The sequence below is a fragment of the Hyaena hyaena genome, unplaced genomic scaffold, assembly GCF_003009895.1.
Source record: "Hyaena hyaena isolate Hyena2069 unplaced genomic scaffold, ASM300989v1 scaffold_154, whole genome shotgun sequence".
Taxonomy (NCBI): domain Eukaryota; kingdom Metazoa; phylum Chordata; class Mammalia; order Carnivora; family Hyaenidae; genus Hyaena; species Hyaena hyaena.
Window position 1 is genome coordinate 1,775,450 of NW_024080786.1, and position 16,050 is coordinate 1,791,499.

The following is a 16,050-nucleotide window of genomic DNA, read 5'->3' on the forward strand; positions in this document are numbered from 1 at the left end:
CACATCTCCACTTTCCCTCTCCCTGCCCGCGAATTCATGCAAATCAGCCTGCTAACCCCAAGGCAATACGAACCTCTTTCGCGCCATTCGCTCAGGACCGTGCAGCGACGTAGAAAGAGTGGTCCTGGAGCCGTGAAAGAGCAGTTTTTCCACGGAGGCTTTTGGGGGATTCTAAGGCTGTTGCTCTAGCTGACAATATTTGGGGGGCCGGTTTTTCCTCCGGTGCCGAGTGGGTCTCGCTCCTGGAGACGCGGTCACCACAGCTTGCAGGACCTGCGCCCCAACGCGGGAAAGCCGGCCGGAGCCCCGCCCCTCCGGGCCCGGGTCTGCGCGCCCCGCCCGCCTGCGGTAGCTCCGGCTCCTTCGTCTCAGTGGGTCCGTGGCGCTCACGGCGCTTCGCTCTCCCAGCTCTGAGCGCGGGACTGGACACCCGCCACCAGCATGGACGCTCGCCGCTTACGGGTGAGCGTTAGGCGGAATAACCCGAGGGGCGGGTGCGGTGGGTGCTGGCCGCGGGCCGATTCCCTCCAACTCCGCGGACGGAGTTAACTGGTGGCCGTCCTGGGCGGCGTCCGTTTAGGCAAACCCCAGGTTTTGTGCATTTTGGGTAAATCGGAGCGCGGGGCCGACCCCGCCTCGTGCGCAGGCGGTTCGGAGATGGAGCGGTTTGCAGGGTTGGCTGCCAGCGCCCGAGAACGCGAGGCCACGTGCGTCCGAAGTGCACGTGCGCCTGGGGCCAGACAGTGGCCGGGACTGGCGGGTTCCCCATTGTGTCGCCGGCCTGAGCCTGGGCAGAGAGGGCGCCACCCTCTCTGCTCCCTGTGGGCTCGTCCGGCAGCCGCGCATCCCTTTCCAGCGTGCAGCCACGGGCGGGTGGGTGGCTTGCTGTGGCTTGATTCGTACGCAGTGGGGGGGGGGGGCTCTTGGACGCGCTCCCCACGGGATTTTGCTGCTGCCACACCGGCATCCGCTTCTAACCGCCGAGGGTCGGTGGGTTTGAAGTTTAAAGGTGTTGCAAAAACAGTCTCTTTAGAACTTGGGTTGCGCGCATGGAGGGAGGCGTCTCTAGTTCAGGGCGGTGGTTAAGAGCACTTAAAAGACCTGGTGGTCCAAAGTGTTGGCCTACCATTGGCTCGCTTTCCATTCACCAACCTTAACTCGCAGCTGCAGAACGTGGCCCTGAATGGAACGTTACTTTTTGCTCTAACGGAAACCGGAACGTAGGGTCTGCCCCAGGAGAGGTTAGAAGATGGGGGTTGGGTGGAAAGGAAGAAAGTGACATGCTGAAAATAATAAAGACTGACACAAGTGGGGAAGCTGGGGTTCTCTTGGCGTTGGGGGCTGGGAGAGGGCGTGTTGGGGGCGTGGTTTCAAAGACAGCTCTGCAGGGTGTAACCGGCGGCTTTTAGGTTGAAGACAGCCTTGTGCAATGGGGTTTGGAATCCGACGTACCTGGGTTCAACTTTGGGCCTTCCTGTGACTTGACCAATTCACTTCACCTCTTATGCCTCAGCTTCCCCGTCTGTTAAATGGGAATAATGACGGCACCTTTGTTACAAGGAATTAATGTGAAAACATGCTTAGTGCCTGGCACGAAAATAAAAACACCTACAAAATAGTATAGTTATCCGCCTGCCAGAAAAGCTAATCTCAACCATAACTATTTGCCTTTTTCTTTCTATGTCTTCTCCACCTGCTAACTGACTCTTAGCATGTGCGGGCTTGTTAAAGTCTAGCATATGTTTCCCTGTCAGCTTCCAGCAGACCGTCTGCCTTGAGGCCGTCTTGGGCCTCTGCTTACAGGTAGATTGATGAGTAAATGGTGATAATTCCTGCAGCAAGGCAAGGAGTGCTGCTGTTTTAGGAGATTGCAGAATTGGGTTCTCCTGCCAACTATGTCGGCGTGGGCATTATTTTCACCCCCTGGAGCCTTGAATTTCCTCACCTGGAAAATGGGGTGTTTATGAGAGCCCTTCTAATAGGTAATAGCTCTACCTATTAGCACATTTTCCTGCCTTTCCAAAAGGACAAGAGACATCATTTTATTTGCAAAAGATTGAAATGAAATGCAGAATATTAGGTATACAAGGAAGGTCAAGAATGTTCTTTCCATGGGGTTCCTGGGTGGCTCAGTCCAGTAAGCCTCTTACTCTTGGTTTCTGCTCAGGTCATGATCTTATGGTTAATAAGTTGGAGCTCCCAAGCTCTCCTCCCCTCCATGGGCTCTGCTGCTTGGGATTCTCACTCTGCCCCCCCTCCCCCCATAAATAAATAAAAAGAATGTTCATTTCACCTGACACTTCACATCTGGACCCATAGCAGATTGCCTTCCAAAGTTTTCAGTGTGAAGAGTCACTTTTGTTGCGTGGCCATATTTAAGAAAATTTAAATACAAGATCTAATACAACACTTAAGAAATCTCATTACATATTAGGAAATGGCAGAAACTGATGTTTTAAAAGGAGATAGATGCCAATTTCATTTTCTGATGAGCAATGCCAGGTCGATCAGTGTTTATGAACAAGTGATATACAAGTAATTTGTGACTTAACAAAGCAGACTGCAGAAAAGAACTGAATGTCAGGCCAGGCTAGTGGAACGCTGAAGTGGAATCAGGCATTCTACCTGGGTTTGGAGTGCTGTTTGACCTTTAACTTGGCTCCTTGTATGTTTGTTCATTGAGTTGTTGTACTTGATTTGTAAGGACTTGTGCTGAAATCACTATCCCTTTCCTGGTTGGAACAGGGCCTGTTTGAAAGCCTGCCATCTTGAAATAGAGGTGCTGCCCAGTTTTTGTCGTTAGGGAAATTAGCATCACAGTACGGAGCCCAAAGCTTATATAAAAAGACCTCATTAGCTTGATTTTGGCCAAGGAACTCTACCATTTTGTACTTTTGAAATTTCCTTTTAGAAGTACAATCTAATGTTTTTAACAGGCAGCTTTTAGGAGGTCAGCATGAAACCCCTTGGGAACTCAGTATAACTCTCAGCTTGGTGGGAAGAGAGGTGCACAGTGAGGTAGCTCTACAGATGTTTGATTAATTTGATAAATGTCCTTAACAATGTCCCTTCAAAGGGATCCCCTTTTCTGATTTTACCAGGTTTTGAAAATATTTTCGTAGCATTTGCAAATCCTCCTTTTCCTACATCAGGGATAAGAAATGATAATAATTCTCTGTGCTGTTTGAACCTACTAAACTCAAAAATGATGTCTTTAGTTAGTGTAGTGAGTGTCCCACTTAATAGTATTGCCATTTTCATTTCCAGCAAAAGGGTCACGGAGTAAAGAAGAACTTAAAGAAATTTAGATATGTGAAGTTGATTTCCATGGAAACCTCATCATCCTCTGACGACAGTTGTGACAGCTTTGCTTCTGATAATTTTGCAAACACGGTAAGTGCTGCCTGAGAATAAACAGAATTGAGTCTGCAGTGCTCAAAATGCCCCCAAATGCTTTGCGCGTGATTAAAACTGCTTGCTTTTTGCCTGCATTTCTATACAGCCGCTAGGAAAATACAGTATGCATTGTAATTTCACTTCACTTTTTGCTGTGGTTCTAGGTAGTAATTGTTGGAGGTAGATTAGCTACTTATTCCATCCTTTTGAAATGTCGCCTAACCTAACATGCCTGATGATTTGCCATAACAACTCAGAAATCATTTGTAAACCTCTGAACCATTTTTCTTTGTAACAAAAGCTGTTCTCTTGTAGTGCACTTGTAAATGTGATTTGCTCTCTGCACGGTTTATGGAAAATTGGTTCTTGAAAAGGGGGGAAAATGCACAACCACATTTATTTATTTATTTTACAGAAACCTAAATTCAGGTCAGATATCAGTGAAGAACTGGCAAATGTGTTTTATGAGGACTCTGATAATGAATCTTTCTGCGGCTTTTCAGAAAGTGAGGTGCAAGATGTGTTAGACCATTGTGGATTTTTACAGAAACCAAGGCCAGATGTCACTAAAGAACTGGCCAGTATTTTTCATGCCGACTCTGACGATGAATCATTTTGCGGTTTCTCAGAGAGTGAGATACAAGATGGAATGGTGAGTTTGAGAACCAATATCAAGAAGTAAGGTACATTTACAGGCATGACACGCTTGTTTTAAAGAATTTTTTTTCTTGTAATTTTGATTTTAGTCATGCCAGAAGATTTTGTTGACCTTTTTAAAATTTTGAGTTATATTCTTCATGTCTTTCAGCAGTTTTTACTAATGTAGTCCTGCTTGTAAAGCTTGAACATTTTGTAGGCTCTGAAAATCTTGAAAACTGGTAAAGTAAAATCGACCAACCTCCAGATTTCTGTTGCCACAGAAATCTAACGTGTTGGTTAGAAGCACACATGTCCTCCAGATAAGCCACATTCGCATTTACGTTCAAGCGCCCAACCCAGTCTACCAGCCTGGCATGGGGCAAGCCTTTGGTAAATGTTGGTTCCCATGGTGGATCTTAACATCTGCATCTGGAAAACCTGCAATAACTCAGGTGCAGGAGCTCAGAGTGCAGATAATGACAAGCAGAGCCCTTCACGCTTTCACTTTTGCTCCTTGGCTGGCTTTTCTTACGCGTGCTGCCTTGCCCATAACCTCTGTCATTCTGCTCAGACCACTGCTGCTGCCGCCGCATCTCAGTACCACTCTCCCTGAGCGTACTGTTTAGTTTTGCAGACTCTTGTTAACAAGACTGTCTCAACAAAGGAAGCAGTATGTTGATTTATAGTCAGGTGCATGCTCTTCAGCTCATTGTGGTCTGATGTGGGGCCACTCCCCGGGACCACCCTGATCCTGACTTAAGAGAGCACCTGGCCAAGGAGTGTTTTCTCACTATCTAACTTTGTGGTAATGTAACATTTCCCCTAAGAAGTGATGGTGGTCCAAATCAGCACATACTCAGAGTTATTACTGGTCTGCAAATACTGGAAGTGACCCAAACTCTGTCTACAGCTTGAGTCATTTCTGGGCAGTGTTTCCATTCTTTGTAGATGCTGTTTGTTTCAATTAACAAAATGCCAGTCAATTAAGTCTTAAGAACTCCTCAAAGTTTGTCATTTTCTCGTAATCATGCATACTAAAAGTACATGAAGAATACTAAAAGCTGTTCGGATTTCAGAAATGTTTGAATGTTAAAAAAAAAAATGGTCTTCTATTTCTGGGACTTCATGAGTGGTATTTTTTCCTTTCTTGTTTTGTTTTTTTTTTTCCAACCATCACCGCAGTCGATTTAGAATGTTTTCATCACCTCCCCCAAAAGCCCTGTCCCCATGAACATCCCTTCCCATAATCCTTAATTGACAACCACCAATCTATCTTCTATTCTATGGGTTTCCTATTCTGGACACCATATAAATGAATGCAGTCTTTTGTGACTGGCCTCTTCACTTCACGAAATGTTTTCAAGGTTCTTCCATGTTGTGGGATGTACTAGTACTTGATAACTTTGTATTGCTGAATGATATTTTCTGAATATACTGCATCGTATTTATCCTGTTCATCAGTTGATGGATTTTTGGATTGCTTGCACCTTTTTGCTATTGTGAATAACACTTCTATGAACATTCATGGTCAAGTTTTTGTGTGGACATACACTCTTGAGTATATGGGTCATATAGTAATTCTGGTGTTTTAAAGGAATCGACAGGCTGTTTTCCTAAGCGGCTGCACCATTTTACATGGCTACCAGTAGTGTATGAGGGTTCCAGTTTCTCTACATCCTTGTCATACATTCTTGTTATTGATTTAGCTTTACTAGTGGGTAATGAAGCAGTATCTTGTGATTCTGGTTTGTTTTTCCCTAATGGATAATTTTAATACATCTTTAATGGTGGAAACTTTTTTTTTTCTAAGTTTACAGTAAGTAAACTAGAGAGGTACCTAGAGTAGTCAAATTCATAACGACAGAAAATAGAATGGTGGTTGCCAGAGGCCAGGGGAGAATGGGGAGTTGGTGTTCAATGGGTATGGTTTCAGTTTGGGAAGATGAAAAAGTTCTAGAGGTGGATTGTGGTGATGGTTACACAACACTGTGAATGTATTTAATGCCACTGAACTATACACTTAAAAAATGCTTAACATGGTGGAGCACCTGCACGGCTCTGTCAGTTAAGCATCCGACTCTTGATCTCAGCTCAGGTCTTGATCTCTCAAGGTCATGAGTTCAAGGCCTGTGTTGGGTTCTGTGCTGGGTGTAAGTCCTACTTAAGAACAAACAAAAGAAAAAAGGTTAAAATGGTGAATTTTTGTGTCATGTATATTTACTGTGAATTTTTTAAAAAGTAGATTAGATCAGAGCACAAAGACCCCTTTAATATAGTTTAATGCCATAAGCACTGAAACCGTGTTTATGGGAGAATACAGGTGCCATGTAGGAATTCTTTTGTAATAAATCGAAGATCTGGGGTTTTTGTTTTTGTTTTTTAAAGAAATTTAAAAAGGAGCTAGGATTTTCACATTTAAAAAAAAAAAATGACTCAAAACCACTGGCCTAAGGGCTGTGAAGGTGGCTTATAATGATGTGTCTCAGGCTATGTGAGTTATAGTAACACTCAAATTGTTGTAATCCCTGATTTTGTTACCCAGAGCTATCAATTAAAATTGTGTTCAGTTAAAATTTATTTGATGCCATTGTCTTATGTCCAAAAGGAATTTTTTAGTCACTATGGTGCAACCTGTTGGGACAATCAACAAGTCATTAACAATTCCATTGTTCCCAATTAACTAGAGACTGCAGTCAGCCCGAGCTGGCTGCAGGACCCGAAGCCAGTGCAGAAGGGCTGGACCCCTCAGGGTGGCCATGAAGTTTCCAACTCCGAACACCAGGGGAGCTGCCAACAAGAGAGCAGCACCCCCAGAACCCTCCGAGAATTCTGTGACCGATTCCAATTCTGATTCAGAAGATGAAAATGGCATGAATTTTTTGGAGAAAAGAGCTTTAAATATAAAGCAAAACAAAGCAATGGTAGGTATCTGACTTTGTACTAAAACTCTTCCCTGCCTTTCTCTAAGCCGCTTGTGTCCTAAGAATTCTTTTCAGTGTAGCCGTGGAGTCTTCATGAAGTATGCTTTAAGATGTGCTTATTTCCCTGAATTCTCTTTTTTAATCATGGAAGTCTCAGTAAACATATAAGTGAAATCAGAAACTCGAGAGGTGCTACTGTAATTTACAGAAGTTGCTCGTTTTTTGGCAGTTAATCTAAACTAATAATTTCTGTTTAATATCCTCCCTTTGTAGCTTGCAAAACTAATGTCAGAATTAGAAAGCTTCCCTGGATCATTCCCTGGAAGGCGTTCCCTACCAGGTCCCAGTTCGGTAAGTGTGAATCTTTATTTGTATAGTAGTAGTGTGGACAGGTCTAATGGAGATTTGTTATTTTAAAATCCAGTTTCCTTATTTTGTGTGGTCCTCTAGACAAAGAGGAAGTAGAGAAAACCTTCTAACAGATTTCTGGGACCTCTTCTGTGCATCTGAGGGCAGGTGGGGCCTCCCCAAGCCAGGCTTCTTCTACAGTGCTCAAACCCCTTTGAATTTGATACGTCTCTCCTTCCCAACACAGCTAAGGCCCTCAAGTGCAGGGAGTAAATATTGAAAAAAGAATTTTTTTTCCTTTGCATTAGTATATTCCTTCTACATAATATATGAGTAATAGAGAGGTTTTTAATAACTGAGAATGAGAAAAAAGAAGGAAAAAAACAATTTTGTTTAAATGTTTATTTAGTTTTGAAGAGGGTACACATGGGTTGAGGGCCCAGAGAGGGGGACAGAGGATCTGAAGTGGGCTCTGTGCTGACAACAGCCACCCTGATGCGGGGCTAGAACTCCCGGACCTTGAGATCATGACCTGAGCCAAGTCGGACGCTTAACTGACTGAGCCACCCAGACCTCCCAGGAAAAGCAAATTCTTCTTAACCAAGTGATGGCCTACTATATGTGATTCTTTTCTGAGGAACTAAGCTGGTGTGACGAAGGGGAATTTGGGGAGTACAAAAGGAAAGACTTCCCACCTCTTCCTGAGGAAAAAGGCAAGAAGCAAGCAAAGCAAAGAAGAAGGAAAACCGTATACATCCGTTTCTCTCTGGTGCAATATAGAAATAGCAAGAATGTTTCACGGCTCAAGATGTGTAGAACAGGTGTTTTGGGGGCGGGGGCGGGGGAAGAGCTGTTCTTTTCATCTTCATTAAGTGGAAGAGTAAGTGGCTGATCTCTTAGTTTGTAGCTGATCTCTCAGTTTGAGAGGAAACAGCTTGGTATTAGAAAAGCAGAATTACAATAGCTCTATCATTTTGGGGCTCATTTCCCACAAATTCTAGAAACTAGGACAAAGAATTAGGAAATGGAGCTCTCCTTTTACTTCTGCAAAAACATACTTAAAGAGAAGGTGCCATTTACCGTTATTCTGGAATAAATGGGTTCCATCATATGTGTTTTGTTTCGCAGTCAAAGACACCCCGGAGACGTACATTCCCAGGTGTTGCTTCCAGAAGAAACCCTGAACGGAGAGCTCGTCCTCTCACCAGGTCAAGGTCCCGGATCCTAGGGTCCCTTAGTGCTCTGCCCACAGAGGAGGAGGAGGAGGAGGAAGAGGAGGACGATAAGTTCATGTTGGTGAGAAAGAGGAAGACCGTGGACAGCTACATGAATGTGAGTTCTCTGCATCTGTGCTACTCCTTTCGTTCGTCATCTTCCACAGGCCCAGCGTCTAATGTACAACACAGGGTCACAGGCGGCCTCAACGCCAGATGACCCATGGTAAACATGCTTCTCACAGCATTCAGAATTGTTAATGCCATCTATGCCATCAAATAGATGGGTTTTGTTATGAGATGAGAGGGTCAAAAGCTTCTTCACCTTTTCTTAATGTCATTTCCTAATCATGTCTACGATGTTGTCCTAATATCCTTAGTAAACTTAGCAACTTGCCTCTTCTCCATAAGTTCTAAAACAGATTTTTAGTTTGAATTCTTTGCGGAGAAATTACAAATCCTGTATCTGAGACTGTGAACTGGGGAGCACCGGTAAGAATGCTATTCCATGACTTTTGTCATGCAGGGAGATGACATGCCCAGAAGTCGTCGTGTCGGTTCCATGACTCTGCCGCATATAATTCGGCCCGTGGAAGAAATTACAGAGGAAGAGCTAGAGAACATCTGTAACAACTCTCGAGAGAAGATCTATAACCGTTCATTGGTACAAACCTCTAAATCCTATCTGTGAACGTGAATGTCTGTGAGAGAAAGGATAGCTTCTATCCTTAGTTTTGCTTATGTTAAAGATCTCACCATGTGGGATATGTGCCTGTGGCGGGGTGGGTGGGGGGGTTGTTTTGTTTTCATATAAGGAAAGAGCTTGCTAGCATCCTTGGAATATAGACCTCTTAATCTGCAGTAGTAGTAGTAGTATTTGCTTAGTAAGCTTTGGTAACAGTTGATCTTTTCTCAGTTTAGAAATTGATTCAACATATATTTACTACATACACAGGTGCTAGGTGTTTGGTGTATGTATACTAAAGATAAAAGAGGATTTGGGTAGGGTTGTTTTTTGGGGTTTTTTTCTTTGCATAAGATGTTTTCCTACAGAAAACTAGTTTTGATAATATTAACAATAGCATCTGCTAATTGAATGAAAGCACCATGCTTGAAATACTTTTTATGCCCTTAGCCTACATACCTGTGTATGTAGATTTTTTTTTTCTTTTTTTTTTTTCCTGTGTATGTAGATTTGAAATAGGATTCAAAGACAAATTGTCAGACTCCATCCACAAAGGACATTCTTTATTCCATTTCTCGATACAAAAAGCAGTATTTTGTTCCTTTTTTTCCCATCTTATTTGCCTCCTCGTAGGGATCTACTTGCCACCAATGCCGCCAGAAAACTATTGATACCAAAACAAACTGCAGAAACCCAGAGTGCTGGGGTGTTCGCGGCCAGTTCTGTGGCCCCTGCCTTCGAAACCGTTATGGGGAAGAGGTCAAGGATGCTCTGCTGGATCCAGTAGGTGCCTTGAAGGGGTGGTGCTGTGGGCTTGAAGGTCAGCCACGAGTTGAAAAGGCCCGAAGGAGGGCATCCGTGAGAGGACTGAGCCCTTATTGTTGTGGGGCATACATTTCAGGGGAGGCCAGTGAATTCATAGTGTTGGTGCTAAGTAAGTGTGAGCTGAGCTCCTTCCCAGAGTTTGTGGGACCGGGCCATTCAGGGGACGCTGACCATTTCCCCCTGCTAGTTGCTGTGTAACTGCTTCTGCTGCATTTCCTAAGAAAACATCAGGATGACGAATGGAAATTAATCCTATTAAGGTTTTTCTATTAATTAAAAAAGATCTAAATGCAATTGATGATACCTACCTTTGGTTAAAGAGGAATGGATAAGTAAGGAAAGGAAAGTAAGCTTTGATTTAACTGTGCCTTTTCACAATTCTCCTTCAGAACTGGTATTGCCCGCCTTGCCGCCGAATCTGCAACTGCAGTTTCTGTCGGCAACGAGATGGGCGGTGTGCAACTGGTGTCCTTGTGTATTTAGCCAAATACCATGGCTTTGGGAACGTGCATGCGTACTTGAAAAGGTAAATGGCTGGTTTTTCTCTCCTCCACACCCAAATCTTCAACATTCACTTACGTATCTTAGTGAGATGTTGGTAGAAGTCAGAATAGCGGTTATCTCTGGGTGGTGGGGACTGCAGGGTTTCACTGGAAAGAGGCACATCGGGAGTCTTTCTGCATGTTAGAGACATTTTATATCTTCTGGGTGGTGATGACATATGTGTGAGTTTGTAAAAATTCAAGTTGTATGTTTCAGATGTATGCACTTGACTGTATGTTTTATAACCAATGAAAACATTTTAAAATAATTTTTCTTAAAGTTTATTTCTTTTGTGAGAGGGAGAGAGTGCGAGTCAGGGAGGGGCGGAGAGAGGAAGAGAGAATCCCAAGCAGGCTCCACACTGTCAGTGCAGAGCCTGATGGCAGAGCTGGAACTTAGAAACCTTGAGATCATGACCTGAGCCAAAATCAAGAGTCGGACACTTAAACCAACTGAGCCACCCAGGCACCCCTCAATGAAAATATTTTTAAAACAGTGAATTAGGATTTCAAAAGAAAATTCTTAGGTTGAAAACCATATCTACTTCTCTCTTTCAGTCTGAAACAGGAATTCGAAATGCAAGCATAGCATTTGGAAGATCCACTACCTGACTTCCACTGTGCAAATCTTCCAAGTTCAGGCTTTCGATTTGGTCATGTGATTGGAACCGGAGTTATGAATTGATCATCAGTCTGTTTTGTAGGAAACACAAATCCAGGTCCTCTCATTGAACACACATGTGTTTCTGAGCATCACGGAGGTATATCGCCAGCTATACTGTGCCCTCCTGCAGCTTCTCCTTTGCTTTTTCCCCCCATCCTTCCCCCATCCCATCCCCCTCTATTTCCAGTGGTTCCCTCCCACCATTTTGTTTCTGAATTCTTTTGAATAGCAATTCTATGAAAGCATGTTTGATTTAATTGGCATTGAAATCACCCTGGAATCCACCCATAAAACCAAGCACTTAGAAACAGTAGGTAACGTTAACTAACTACATCAATTGAATTCCAGAGAACAGCCCTCTAACTTGTTTACAGAAAAGCAGTGAGTGTGATTTATGATTTATTGTTCATACTAGTTAACCTGTTTTAACAGAATCTTAAAGTCTTAAAACCATGTGGAAAATTGGGTAATTGTTGGAAAATGGAGTATTATTATTTTGGATGCTTCTCATGAGAATATTCCATGTATTGTGCAATTGTAATTTGCCAAGTTCATTTCTGTTCCTACATAATGTGTTTCAAATTAATTCCTGATCATTTTGCATGGAAAATTGTTATTAATACTAGTCTTTGCAATTTTTGCTTGAAGTTATAAACTAGGCACAGAGTTCATGTTCAGATTTTAAAAAAGCACTTTTATAACAATGAGAAGTGCCTTTTTGGAATTGGGTGTCTTTCAACAGTTTTTAACTTGACATCTCTGTCCTTTTAGTTTCTGGGCAGAATTCATGTGTCGCCCCTACCCCCTACCCTACCCCTTTTTTGCATTAGTCAGATTGTTTTGTAGAGGTGGAATCAAAGTGTCCGTGTCCATTTCTTTGCATGTGCTATGGCCATTCAGTGTTTGATGCCTAATTGGACATTGAATCAATAAATGTAAATAGAGCTTTTGATTTGTAATGCTTTTATACAAAGTTTTTTATTTTAATAATAAAACGTTTTATTCTAGCTTGTCTGTTTTCTTTTATTCTTTAATAACCTTAACTACACTGAATCTAATTTTCTTCTCATATTCAAACAAAAGACCATTTCTACCTTCTATAGAGCCTCCCTTTTGGCTTAAGTTTCTGAAGGTCAGGGGCCAACTCTTTTGACCTAGTTTGGTGATATAACCAGTTGCTGTGTCAGAAAATCAGCTGAGACAGCTACAGATAGAAAGTAATAGGTGCTCTTGAAGTTTTACAACATTGTTTTCCTTCACCATTTGCCAACCCAAGAACTAACAGTGCTTTCAAAATACCTGGCTTGATTTTATCAGCCATTTGAATATTTTTTAAATTAAAAAAAGTTAATTTATTTTGAGAGAGAGCAAGGGGTTGGGGGAGCAGAAAGAGGGAGAAAGAGAACCCCAGGCAGTCTCTGCACTGTCAGTGCAGAGCCCAATGTGGGGCTCGAACTCAGGAACCATGAGATGACCTGAAGTCAGACACTTAGTAGACTGAGCCACCCAGGTGCCCCTATTTATTTTAAGTTTTATTTACTTTAACTAGGGTCCATGCCCAGTGTGGGGTTTGAACTCAAAACTCTTGAGATCAAGAGTCCCATGTTCCATGGAACCATTTGAATATTTATGGCATGCTGTACTTTGAGGCTTGCTCTAGGACTGAGAGAAGCCAAAGACGAGACATGATCTGAAAGCTCTCATAACCCAGCTTTAGACCATAGTTGGCAAATTACGGCCTATGGGCCAGATCCTACTGTAGCCTATATTCATAGGCAGTTGCACTAAGTAGGTTCTTTACATTTTTAGAGGGTTGTAAAAAAAAAGCATGTGACACTGGTTTACAAAGCCTAAAATGTTTGCAATCTGCCACTTAACTAGAGGTTTGTGACTTAATCTCTAGACTTCTCTTGGAAATCCCGTATACCCCTACATACTCATTTGAGGAGAAGATGATCAAGCTATATGAAGTTATACAACTAAACTAGTACTCTAGATAGATCCAAAAAGAAATGGGTATTTTAATAAACTTGGGAATCTTAACCCAAATGGTACTCTAACCCTTTTAGGTATGTAATTAGGAAGGCTAAATTTGGGGGAGTTTGTAAAATTGGTTGGCTGTTTGGGATATATTTGGTGTTCCCATGTTTTAATATGAAATGGAACTAAGGTGGTTTTTCATTCAAGAATAGTGACTAGTAACAACTGATTCTGAGACTTAACCCTTAAACTACCGTCTAGTGGAGGAACAAAGAGAAAAACTTAAAAATGAAGTTCTGAATAGGAATGAAGACAGGAAAAGGCATCTTATAGCACCGATGGGCCCATGGGTTTTGTAATGACTTCCCTCTTACAGAAAATATACCGATCAGTGGCTTTACTTGGGGGAGGGCCCGAGTGGAGGAGGGGCAGAGAGAGGAGGACAGAGGATCCAAAGCGGGCTCTGCGCTGACAGATTCCCAGCACGTGTCTGGCTTGAACTCCCGAGCTGCGAGATCATGACCTGAACTGAAAGCAGGCACTCAAACTGAACCACCCAGGCGCCCCAAGAATTTGGGTTTTAAGAGAAGTCTGTGCCTTTATTGACCTAGCAATTTACTTTCAAGAGGGATGAAGCGGAAGTAGTGAGGAGCCCTGATGCCGCCGGACTGGCCCAACTTCACCGGCTTGCAGGTGACGGAGAACTAGCCCGGGTAGTGGCCAATCATCTCCGGCAAGGTGATCGTTCTTCCCGCAAGTGCGCCTTAGCCTCCGGGCCCGCCCCCTGGGCCTTGCGCAGGCGCCTCAGCAGCCAGTACCGAGCCAGGATGTGAGCCGGAGGCCCAGCTCCGGCAGATGGTCAAGGTCCACGCGGCGGTAGGCGCGCCTGCGGAAGGTCCGCTGCTGCTTCTGCTCCACTTCCATCACCGTGTTGGCTCATTGGAGAAGGTGAGAGAACTTAAGTTTTGACAGTTAGGGGAAAAGAGTAGTGTAAAGAGTAGTTTATGACATTTATGCTCCAGGAATTGTCTTTACGTCGGTCTCTCCAGCCTGGGTTACAGAGGTTGACCTTTACACCAAGGGGTTGAGGAATGAAAAAGAGACTGTGGTAAACTTCAGTAGTTTAATAATGAAGAGGGGCAAAGGCAGTAGGGGGTGTTGCCTTGGGGCATATTTGTGTTTTATTTTGCTTTCAAAAGAAGTGGAAAGGAGCTCCTGATGGCTCAAGGTCAGGTAGAAAATTGCGTTATTTGCATACCAGGGGAATGGAGTAAGAAAGTTCAGTGCTTTGAAGTGTGGCTGCAAAGTATTAGGTTCTGAGAAAAGAGTGATAGCGAGTCCTAAGGAGAATAAAAGGTGAGCAAATGTTATTTTATCTTAATGTTAACCACACAGTTGTGAGGTAGTATCTGAAGGTTGAGGAAGTAAATCCAGAGAAGTTGAGAAAAATGCCCAATGCCACAGAGCCAAAATGGCAGAGCTAGACCAGGAAAGAGGCCCTTATTTTTTTTTTTTCTTTTAAAACTAAGCTGAGCTTGCCTGCCTTAGAAAAGCAGAAGGTGTTAATCAGATTCTGTCCATGCAAACAAGGGTACATTGGGTCCTGAAGCAAGCCTGGCTGAGATGACTTTTGCAAAAACCCTGCTGAAGAGGGAGACGGGGGCTGGGAGGGGGCTGAGGGCTTTCTGTGCTCCAGGATAGTGAAGAAACCCAAGTATTGGATCATCCAGCAAGGATGCTGTCAACATCCTTTTAACCAGAGGGCATTAAAGCCTTGTGTGTAGATGACCTTTTAAGTCACTACAGGGTTGAGGAAGGCTGAAGATGAGGGGACATGAACTTCCAGAGGAGATGTTGCTCAGGCAGTGGAGGATGGACTAAAGCTTGGAGTGGCAGGGGGAAGCTGGGGAATCTGCTCAGGGATGTGTAAGAAATCGACTTTGGCTAAAGAGAAATTGGCGTGTTCCAGGTAGAGGCCTCCATCCATTATAACATCCAAGTGATGAAAGACTTGTTTGAAAGAGCAAGAAACGAAGGAGACACCGTTTAAGGTTAAAAGTCACTAACACTTTGGTTTTTTTTTCAATCTCCTTTGCGTTTTGTTTTATATGGTAGTATTTATACTATATGTACAACATTTTTAGCATTAAGGAGTTCAAAACATTTTTTTAATGTTTATTTTTGAGAGAGAGAGTGCACCAGCACAAGTGGGGAAGGGTAGAGAGAGAGGGAGACAGAATCCAAAGCAGGCTGCATGCTGTCAGTGCAAAGCCCCACTTGGGGCTTGAACCCAGGGACCATGAGATCAATACCTGGGCCAAAGTTGGACGCTCAACCAACTAAGCCACCCAGGCACCCCAAAACATTTTTAAGTACCCTTCACACCCAGCATTAGGCTTGAACTCATGACCCCAAGACCAAGAATCAGACACTCAACCCACTGAGCCACCTAGGTGCCCATGAATGTCAAAACATTTTATTTTTTAAATTAATTAATTTATTTTGAAAGAGAGAGCATGCTCAAGCAGGGGAGGGGCAGAGAGAGGGAGAGAAAAACCAAAGCAGACTCTGCACTGTCAGCATGGCCTGGTATGGGGCTCGAACTCCTGAACGGTGAGATCACGACCCTAGCCAAAGTTGGACACTTAACCAGCTGAGCCACCCAGTCTCCCCAATGTCAAAACATTTTAAATGGCTATACAGTATTTGTTTATATGGATGGTCCATATTTTACTTAAACAGTTTCCAATCTTGGAGTGTCTGGATTGTTAATCGTTTGCTATTAGGAGTAACGCTATAGTTAGTATTGTTAAGGCTAAATCTTGAGTTAAAATAG

At 43.3% G+C, this 16,050-nt stretch overlaps 1 protein-coding gene across 2 annotated transcripts; it reads left to right on the top strand.

Moving 5' to 3' along the window:
• The first annotated feature begins 344 nt into the window (after positions 1-344).
• CDCA7 (cell division cycle associated 7) lies at positions 345-12,190 on the top strand. Of its 2 annotated transcripts, XM_039239168.1 has the most exons (10): positions 345-462; positions 3,268-3,393; positions 3,812-4,048; positions 6,720-6,956; positions 7,230-7,307; positions 8,433-8,636; positions 9,045-9,182; positions 9,837-9,986; positions 10,418-10,554; positions 11,129-12,190. In XM_039239168.1, exons 1-10 carry the CDS (start codon positions 442-444, stop codon positions 11,157-11,159), a joined length of 1,359 nt encoding a protein of 452 aa, XP_039095099.1. In that variant the 5' UTR covers positions 345-441; the 3' UTR covers positions 11,160-12,190. The 2 variants fall into 2 exon arrangements, with proteins under 2 accessions (XP_039095099.1, XP_039095100.1); XM_039239169.1 differs by lacking the exon at positions 3,812-4,048.
• The last annotated feature ends 3,860 nt before the right edge of the window (positions 12,191-16,050 follow it).